The 10,608-nt window shown below is 36.2% G+C and overlaps 1 protein-coding gene across 5 annotated transcripts in view; it reads right to left on the bottom strand.

Annotated features, from left to right (window-relative positions):
- Positions 1-10,608, bottom strand: part of LOC137620615 (vascular endothelial growth factor receptor 1-like) — a 172,330-nt gene that overhangs the window by 66,011 nt on the left and 95,711 nt on the right. For 4 of the 5 annotated variants that reach the window (XM_068350908.1, XM_068350907.1, XM_068350910.1 and 1 more), the window contains exons 2-5: positions 9,748-9,816; positions 9,000-9,130; positions 6,717-6,800; positions 3,176-3,287 (exon numbers count right to left, since the gene is read on the bottom strand). In XM_068350908.1, the coding sequence (XP_068207009.1) occupies positions 3,176-3,287; positions 6,717-6,800; positions 9,000-9,130; positions 9,748-9,816 (396 nt within the window). Of the gene's footprint in view, positions 1-3,175; positions 3,288-6,716; positions 6,801-8,999; positions 9,131-9,747; positions 9,829-10,608 lie in introns of all 5 variants that reach the window. The other variant, XM_068350911.1, reaches the window with a different exon arrangement.

Consider the following 10,608-nt stretch of genomic DNA (forward strand, 5'->3'; position numbering starts at 1 on the left):
GATCTCTTTGCAACGAGCGACAACAATCAACTTCCTCTGTACGTAGCCCCGTACGAGGACCCCAAAGCAGAAGCGGTGGACGCCATGTCACTGGACTGGAACAGGTGGTCCAAGATCTACCTGTTCCCTCCCACCAACCTTCTGTTGAAAGTCCTCTCCAAACTGAGAACCTTCAAAGGGACAGCGGCCCTAGTGGCTCCCAAGTGGCCCCGGAGCAACTGGTACCCCCTGGTCCTGGAGCTGCAGCCCAAGCTGATCCCTCTCCCGGGCCCAGTTCTCTCTCAACAAGTACAGAAGTCGACTGTCTTCGCTTCATCATCGAAAATCAAGGACCTTCATCTCATGATTTTCTCTCCCTTGCCGCAAAGAAGAGGTTTGGGATCTCGAAGAAAAGTCTAGACTTCCTAGAGGAATACAAGACCGAATCCACGAGACGGCAATATGAATCATCCTGGAGGAAATGGGTCTCCTTTGTCAAGGCAAAAAATCCTAAAGAAATCACAATTGATTTCTGTATGTCCTTCTTCATTCACCTTCATGGACAAGGATTAGCAGCCAATACGATTTCAACCTGCAAATCGGCCTTGGCTAGACCAATTCTATATGCTTTCCAAATTGATCTGTCCAACGACATCTTCAACAAACTACCAAAAGCATGTGCTCGCCTACGTCCAGCACCCCCTCCGAAACCGATCTCCTGGTCACTAGACAAGGTACTCCATTTCGCCTCCAACTTGGACAATGATTCATGCCCCCTCAAGGATCTGACTCAGAAAGTTATATTTTTATTTGCTCTCGCTTCGGGAGCTCGAGTCAGCGAAATAGTGGCATTATCAAGAGAAGAAGGACACATCCTGTTTACCGATTCAGGAGAAGTGACCCTCTCCCCTGATCCGACGTTTCTCGCTAAAAATGAATTACCCACCAAAAGATGGGGCCCTTGGAGAATATGCCCCCTGAAGGAGGATGTCTCTCTATGTCCAGTAGAGAGTCTCAAGGTCTATCTTCGCAGAACTTCGAACTTTGGTGGAGGCCAACTCTTCAAAGGAGAAACATCGGGCAGCGACCTGTCACTGAAACAATTAAGAGCGAAAATCACCTACTTCATTCGCAGAGCGGATCCGAACAGTACACCCGCTGGTCATGATCCTAGAAAAGTGGCATCTTCTCTGAACTTCTTTCAGAGCATGGACTTTGAAAACCTTAAAAACTTCACGGGCTGGAAGTCCTCGCGAGTTTTCTTTAAACACTATGCGAAACAAGTGCACGAAGTCAAACATTTTGTGGTAGCCGCAGGTAGTGTTATGAAACCTGCACCTAACTCTGCGTAGAACAGTGAGTTACTTGGGACTCTAACTCTTCGGGTGCCTATGTTGACCCTCGAGCGATTCATAGTGATGTCTAAAAACACTTAGTGCTTTTATAACTGTTCTTATCCCAGGTGAAATGTCATAGTGTCACACAAGTGCCGCATGCCTTGAGCATGATGTGTTATTTAAAGACTTGCGTTCCTCGAGAACGAGTACCTACTAATCCTGAAATTCCTTTTCAGATTCAAGAGCAAGCCTTTATTTCTATGTACATTATTATTACTGTAAATGAACTTTACTTTTGCTGTAAATTATTTAATTTCTGCATTGTGAAATAAAATTTCTATTTTATTACTTATGCGTCTCTTTCAGCTCCTACTTACTATGAAATACATACTGTCATAGTTTTATTTATTCCTCCTTTCTTATGTTTATGAAGAATTTAAGATGTTTAATCCTAAATTATATTCACCCTGTCTAAGTAAGGTTCCTACACGAATACTTACTTCTGATAACCAAGAGATGAACTCTATACACAGTGCCCAACCACCACTGGTCTAAATTCAGAATGTTCCTATACAAATACCAAACATTCCGCTTCATCTCTAAGTTCTTCAAGTTCTTCTCTCAGGATGAATAGCCCTTCAATACCACTTTGACGTCGGCATAGCCCATGGGAACTTCCTGCCAAGGGGGGCAGGATACTTCGTTCCTATGGTTCTTTATCTAAGATTACTTTGCTGTTTTGTCAATGCCTAGGCACTTAATACTGGGGGAAAATCTACCACGATACATTGATTCTCTGGTACTCTTCCATCAGGACGCCATGGCTTGAGCCCAAAAAACGGATTTTGAGCGAAGCGAAAAATCTATTTTTGGGTGAGATAGCCATGGCGTCCTGATGGACCCTCCCTACTACTTCGTCCAGTTTTGTTCCCACCCTATGCAACTGTATCATGGTGATGGGCAGCAACTGGCTTCAGGATGAAGACGGGCGTGACGTCATTAGAGCAATGGCGTCCGTTTGTTTACGTCTCGAGTATCAGTAGTAGCCACGAGTGAGATTAGCTGTGGAATGGCTCCCAGCTATTCTCAGTCCTTACACACCGAAGCATTAACTCTGTTCGGGGTGAAGATAGCTATGTGGCGCGTTCAGACATGCGCGCCCCCTGTTGTATTACGATGTCTTAAAGGGAAACCTTTGAGATACTCGCTCCAGAAGTTAGAATTCTGTGATAACCTGTGGTTAAATTCTCTGGGAATATCTTAGTAGTCTTATACCCAAGGAAGCTACCAAAAAGGAACCTTCCATCAGGACGCCATGGCTATCTCACCCAAAAATAGATTTTTCGCTTCGCTCAAAATCCGTTTTTAAAATTATCTTTGTAATTATTAGTATCTATAAAAGTACAGTATAATTTATGGGGTTCAATACTCGGTGTTTGAAGAGCTCTATTTGATAATTTAAGTTCCAATCTCCTAAATAACAGTTCTTTTAGGCACCAACATGAAATACTGTAAGCTGGATATCTTAAGTTAGTTTTTGACATTCTTGTTAGCTATCTTAGTTTTCCTTTTTAGAAGAAATTGAAGCCTAAAAGGGATGGTAATGCTTCTTTCCTAAGTATCTTGAAACTATTTGTTGGCAGATTTTTTTTTTCATTTGAGAATCTTTGTTGGCCTAATAACACTAACTCATATAGCCTATGTATCTTATTCATCATTCTTTTGACAAATGAAATTGAGAATATCAAATACATATTGTATATGTGAAATGTACCTAAAATCAGATATACTGTAATATCTGATCAAAAGATTAAATCTCTACTATCTTCCTTATCTCAAAATTATGCTTATTTCCTCACCATAAACATACACGTAGGTTGTAGCCACTTTGTCTTCCTCCTGGGCATAGTTTGTCACACCCTCATAGTGGCAATAGAAGAATCCTGTGTCAGTATTATAAGGTTCTTTTATCTGTAATAAAAAAAAAAGGTCATTTTTTTATACTTTATGATAATTATAAGATACTGTATGTTAATGTCTAGCCAAACAGGAATTTGCTAAAACAAATGAACGAGTTCAGGCCATTTTTGCTCGTTTCTCTGTACTGTATAAACTACGGGTGCTGGGGCATAATAACTTAAGCTACACATTGATCAACTAAAATGTGAATATTGTACTGTACCACTGCTATTTTGTAAGTCAGCTGTTTACTTTTGGGTCATTAGAAGGCTTACAATCGCTTGTAGGAGCTTTTCTGTACAGTATTTTGTATGACATAAACATTAGCTGGCATTTGAACCAATTAAAAGCTTCCACGGTTCTATGCATATGTTTTATTATTATTATTATTATTATTACTTGCTGAGCTACAACCCTTGTTGGAAAAGCAGGATGCTATAAGCCCAAGGGCTCCTTAAGGGAAAATAGCGCAGTGAGGAAAGGGTACAAGGAAAAATAAAATATTCTAAGAACAGTAACAACATTAAGATAAATATTTCCTGTGTAACTATAAAAAAATTAACAAAACAAACGACAAGAAATAAGATAGAATAGTGAGCCTGAGTGTATCCTTAAGCAAGAGAACTCTAACCCAAGACAGTGGAAGACCATGGTAAAGAGGCTATGGCACTACCCAAGACTAGAGAACGATGGTTTGATTTTGGAGTGCCCTTCTCCTAGAAGAGCTGCTTACCATAGCTAAAGAGTCTCTTCTACCCTTACCATGAGGAAAGTAGCCACTGATCAATTACAGAACATTGATTAACCCCTTGAACAAAGAAGAATTGTTAGGTAATCTGTGTTGTCATGTGTATGAGGACACACGAGAATATGTAAATAATATGCCAGACTGAGGTGTATGTATAAGCAAAATGGAAATGAACCGTAACTAGAGAGAGGGATCCAATGTAGTACTGTCTGGCCAGTCAAAGGACCCCATAACTCTCTAGCAGTAGTATCTCAATGGGTGGCTGGTTGTTCACTTCCATCATAACTGTCATTACAAGAGGACATCTCCAGAGGAGCGTTCAATCCATTTCTGTAATTTACTGGTTTCATCTATTTCAAAAACTGGTTATACTTATAGCCCTCTCCATTCGCCATATATATATATATATATATATATATATATATATATATATATATATATATATATATATATATATATATATATATATATATATATATATATATATATATATATATATATATATACTGTATATATATATACAGTATATATATACATATATATATATATATATATATATATATATATATATATATATATATATATATATATATATATACAGTATATATATATATATATATATATATATATATATAGAGAGAGAGAGAGAGAGAGAGAGAGAGAGAGAGAGAGAGAGAGAGAGAGAGAGAGAGAGAGAGAGAGAGAGAGAGAGAGAGAGAGAGCTGTTATTGCTCATCCAATAACCAAAATTATTTCCAAAATAACCACCCATATGATTGGTGTGGTCAGAGTACACCACTCGCTAGATCCATACGAGCCTTAAAAATATGTTTGATTGCATGAAAAACAAGCCACGGCAGAGTAGAGACCACCTAAGGGAACTGATATCATTACAGAAGTTCCTCAGGAAACAACAAACATCTGTTCCCTTAACATGTAATTCGAGTTTTGATGCAAGTCGGAAAACACCAAAATACAGAACAGTACATGAGCCCCGAAGTAACTCATCTATGTTAATGCAATAGTGAAGTCAAAATCTAGGACATAAAAATACAATTTTTCAAATGAAAACATAACCATGATTAGAAAACACATGGAGAACTTAGTATGAAATGATAAAAAGAAACAGTAATAAAGATAGTACTGGGCACAAACCCTCTATGCTATGAAGGTCTGCCTAGTTACCGAGGCTTTATGTCTGGATTTCTAGTTGACATTTATCACGCTGTTCTTGAAAACCCTGGGGTTTCTGGAATGTTAAACAAATAGGAGCTTGACCTTAAAGTTCTCACTTGCAATCCCACACAACAACAAAGTTAGCTTATCTCCTTTGCCTTTTCTTCCAAAAGAGGCCAGTTTTGTCACAGCTGAAAACATGTTGGGGATTACCGTATAGCCGTTTGCATTAACTTGACTTTTAAATACCTCAGCAACTGCTTTGTCTGAAATGCTAACAACCCCATGCCTTACAACACTATGAATGCCACTTCTCTTTTCAAATTTATCAAACAAGCCATGGCTAGTCCTAAAAAAATTCACTAAAATCTGCATCATCACTTTTTCCTGGGGTATTTTTAATGATGTCTGAATGTATTTGCTTTGCATTTTCCTATATGATTGTCTCTGAAATACTAACACTTGACTTGTTAACTGTTTTTTTATTGATCTATGGCAATAAAATTTTCTCTACTTCCACAATGGTGTTACTTCTTGGACATGTTGGTCATGTGGACACCTATATCTGTCTTTTTCAGTTATCTCCTTTCTTTGGTCTATAGTCCTCAAATCCTTCCCTTTTGACATGTCACCGCTACTACTAAACATCTTAGAAGCTATTGTGTATGGATAAAAACTAAAAAACTTTAATAAAGTTAACGGAACAATGTTTTATGAGTCTGAAATGGGTGAGGGCTAAGAGTACACTGGGTTAGTCCTCATTGTATCAGACACGTCTGTCAAAAAATGTTGGAAAATTTTGTTTAATCATCAAATTGTTTGAGTTCTGATGCATTCGACTTCTGAGGTATCAATGTAAAAGGAGAGTGGAGATTTAGAAATGCATAAAAGACTGGCAAAAAAAAATGCATAAAACAAAAGATAATCAGCTGAAAAATATATGGTATGATTATTTTGAGTTAAAGTATCATATAATTAACTGTTGACTTAGACCACTCAGTTGTAGCTTGAATATCTAAAAGGCAGAATGGTGGTCTAAGTCAAGTTTTTACCCTTATTTCTACTCACCACTAAGGCTCCAATCTTTACCTAAACCAAAGTACTTATCATAAACAATTATTTCCCTATGCATCAATGATCCATTGGTAGAGTGAATTCGATATCAAAAAGTAGTTGTGCCTTATTTTAATCAATAATAATTATGAGTACTATCAATAAAATTATATACTTGTGCATGTAGAATTTTCCCTTGAAGGAATGGCTCCAGAAAGTGCTACTTTTTTAATATCCCATCAATATTTTGAGAAAATGTCAGAAGCCCCATCCATTTTCTCCACTGGCTGACACCTAAGCCCTTGATTCAAGTAGGTTAATGCAAGGGTTAGCTCAAAATCTCAAATATTTTTCCATAGAACTATTTGTACTAAATCTAGGACTTTTTATACAGTAAATGCTTATTTGGACAATCCAAGAGCCTTTTAAGCTACAACCTAAAGGGCATTTAGGCCTATACTTACTGTGAGTGTCGAGACATAGGGGAAATCTGTAGATGGGTGATGCTCGTCGTCAATGGACACAACATCAGTATCGGTTGGGTTAATCTAAAATGAAAGTAAACGTTATTATTATTATTATTATTATTATTATTATTATTATTATTATTATTATTATTATTATTATTATTATTATTACTATTATTATTATTATCATTATTATTATTGTTACTATTATTATTATTACTTGCTAAGCTACAGCAATAGTTGGAAAAGCAGAATGCTATAAGCCTAAGGGTTCCAACAGGGAATATACCCCAGAGAGGAAAGGAAATAAGGAAACTACAAGAAAAGTAATTAACATTTAATATAAAATATATTAAGAACAGTAACAACATTAAAATAAATATTTCATATATAAACTATAAAAACTAAAATAAAAGAAGAGGAAGAGAAATAAGATAGAATAGTGTGCCGAGTGTACCCTCAAGCAAGAGAACTCTACCCCAAGGCAGTGAAATACCATGGTAGAGAGGCTATGGCACTATCCAAGACCACAGAACAATGGTTTGATTTTGGAGTGTCCTTCTCCTAGAAGAGCTGCTTACCATATCTAAAGTCTCTTCTACCCATACAAAGAGGAAAGCGACCACTGAACAATTACAGTGCAGTAGTTAACCCCTTGAGAAAAGAATTGTTTGGTAATCTCAGTGTTGTCAGGTGTATGACGACAGAGGAGAATGTGTAAAGAATGGGCCAGACTATTCGGTGTGTGTGTGTGTGTGTAGGCAAAGGGCAAATGAACCGTAACCACAGCGAAGGATCCAATGTAGTACTGTCTGGCCAGTCAAAAGATGATAATATCAAAATAGCATCACCGAATAATGTTAAGGGAAGAAGTGACACTCAGACGGTGCTGTTTTGGTATGCGATCTCATTTATGTCATGATCTCATGATCCTTTTGCTTTGCTATCTCAATATTTTTAATAGATATAAAAAACAAGAATAATAGAAAATCTAATGGTTCTTGCTTCGCCGTGCGCTCGCTTTTCTCGCAAAAAGAGAAATTAAAAAAAAAATAAAATTAATAAAAACATCAAGCTCAGTATGTAGCCTACTGGCAAGCGGTATTGTTGAGCTGCGCAGGCTAGCATTAATGATTGATTACTATTTCTTAGATAATTATTGCCGGCATACGTTTTCTTTAAGAAAATATAATGGTTCTTGCTTCACCGTGAAGTGAAGTGAGATCGCTATCAGGTGAGATCGCATGCCAAAACAAAAGCACGCCCTTGAGATCGCATACCAAAACAAAAGCACGACCTTGAGATCGCATACCAAAACAAAAGCACGAATAACTCGCATCCCAAAACAAAACGCACGAATTTGAGATCGCATACCAAAACAAAAGCATGAGTAACTCGCTTACCAAAACAAAAGCACGACTTTGAGATCGCATACCAAAACAAAAGCATGAGTAACTCGCTTACCAAAACAAAAGCACGACTTTGAGATCGCATACCAAAACAAAAGCACGACCTTGAGATCGCATACCAAAACAAAAGCACGAATAACTCGCATACCAAAACAAAACGCACGAATTTGAGATCGCATACCAAAACAAAAGCATGAGTAACTCGCTTACCAAAACAAAAGCACGACTTTGAGATCGCATACCAAAACAAAAGCACGACCTTGAGATCGCATACCAAAACAAAAGCACGAATAACTCGCATACCAAAACAAAACGCACGAATTTGAGATCGCATACCAAAACAAAAGCATGAGTAACTCGCTTACCAAAACAAAAGCACGACCTTGAGATCGCATACCAAAACAAAAGCACGAATAACTCGCATACCAAAACAAAACGCACGAATTTGAGATCGCATACCAAAACAAAAGCACGAATAACTCGCATACCAAACCAAAAGCACGAATTTGAGATCGCATACCAAAACAAAAGCATGAGTAACTCGCTTACCAAAACAAAAGCACGACTTTGAGATCGCATACCAAAACAAAAGCACGAATAACTCGCATACCAAAACAAAAAGCACGAATTTGAGATCGCATACCAAACCAAAAGCACGAATTTGAGATCGCATACCAAAACAAAAAGCACGAATTTGAGATCGCATACCAAAACCAAAAGCACGAATTTGAGATCGCATACCAAACCAAAAGCACGACTATGAGATCGCATACCAAAAACAGCACCGATCTGATATATCCCACCATACCTCAGGTTCCAGAACATATGAGTTTGAATACATTACTTCTAAACCTAGTAGGCCTATACTTACTGAAGCCGTCCAGTCCCAATAGAGCTTCTCTGTCCCTTCGCAGCGGATGGTAAAAGAATCTTGCGTGCGGTTGTCCACCACAAACTCGTCCGAGACATTTAGCCGAGGCCGGAGACCGTCACACAGATAACCTGATAAATGGACACGTTCATTTTCGATCTAATTTTAATCTTCTTTCTTATTATAATCTTTATACGGATAAATATATTTCTACAATTGGTTTTTAAAGCTTTATAATTACTGGAAAATAGTGAACCGCTTTTCATTTTTGTAAAAAAAAAAATCACATAAAATATTTTTAGTTCTGGGCTCTCTGCAATAGCATCTTAAATATTTCCTGTTGACAAGAGAATATTTCATTTTTCTCAATACCTTCAAAAATATTTTGCAGGTGTTACAAGTTGGGCAACAACATATCACCATTCAAATTATTAAATCATGAAAACACTTTTGAGATTACTAAAACACAATTAAGCTAATTAACAACCATTTAAGCCCAGCAATAAATCTTTAAATCTATTGAAACTTTAAAATCATTTTAAGATACTAAAGTCGCTGAAGAGATTTTGGGCAAAACAAGCCCCACCCCCTGACGACCTCATAGCCAATCACGTTGTCTCCATCGTATAATACATCCCCCTCACAAAGATGATTGGCTCTGACGTCATCAGAGGGTGGGCCTAATTTCGCCCACAATCTTTGCGGCGATTCAACACAAACACAAGAACCTAAATTCATTAGTACTTACCCAGTCCAAGTATTATTATTATCCAAATATACCAACTGGCCATTTTTGGTGAGGTGGGGCGCGGTTTACCTGCAAAGCAAACTGAGTTTCATAATTCAAATTAATTTCATAAGATTTTACGAAGGCAAATTAATTCTAGAATAACAATGGGAATTGAATATAAGTTTTCAAATGCAAAAATAATTCAAAATTATTATATTCATACAAAAGTAATATATAATTATTTAAATTCAACACATTAAACATCATTCTTAAAATGTCAAAACTACTGAATATTAAAAAAAGTTTAACATCAAGAAATGTAAATTTGTTTAATGATCATAACGAATAATTTAGGCTCACACTTTCATTGTAGCCGGTATATCTTCAATTCAAAACGAATAAAGATTTTAAATTTTCTTGAAATTCATAAGTTCAAATTTACAGAAAATGTTTTTATGGTTAACAGGCTGACATAAGTTTCTTTTTATAGATTATATATGAGAGATTTATTTTCATGTTCTTAGAGTAGTTTATTTTAATTGTTCACTACTTCTCTTGTAGTTTACTTATTTCCTTATTTCGTTTCCTGATTGGGCTATTTTTCCATGTTGGAGCCCTTGGGCTTATAGCATCCTGCTTTTCCAACTAGGGTTGCTTAGCTAATAATAATAATAATAATAATAATAATAATAATAATAATAATAATAATAATAATAATAATAATAATAATAATAACAGCAATAATAATAATAATAATAATAATAATAATAATAATAATAATAATAATAATAATAATAATAATAATAACACCAACAGCAATGACGATAATAATAATAATAATAATAATAATAATAATAATAATAATAATAATAATAATAA

Source organism: Palaemon carinicauda, chromosome 27 (genome assembly GCF_036898095.1).
Source record: "Palaemon carinicauda isolate YSFRI2023 chromosome 27, ASM3689809v2, whole genome shotgun sequence".
Classification (NCBI taxonomy): domain Eukaryota; kingdom Metazoa; phylum Arthropoda; class Malacostraca; order Decapoda; family Palaemonidae; genus Palaemon; species Palaemon carinicauda.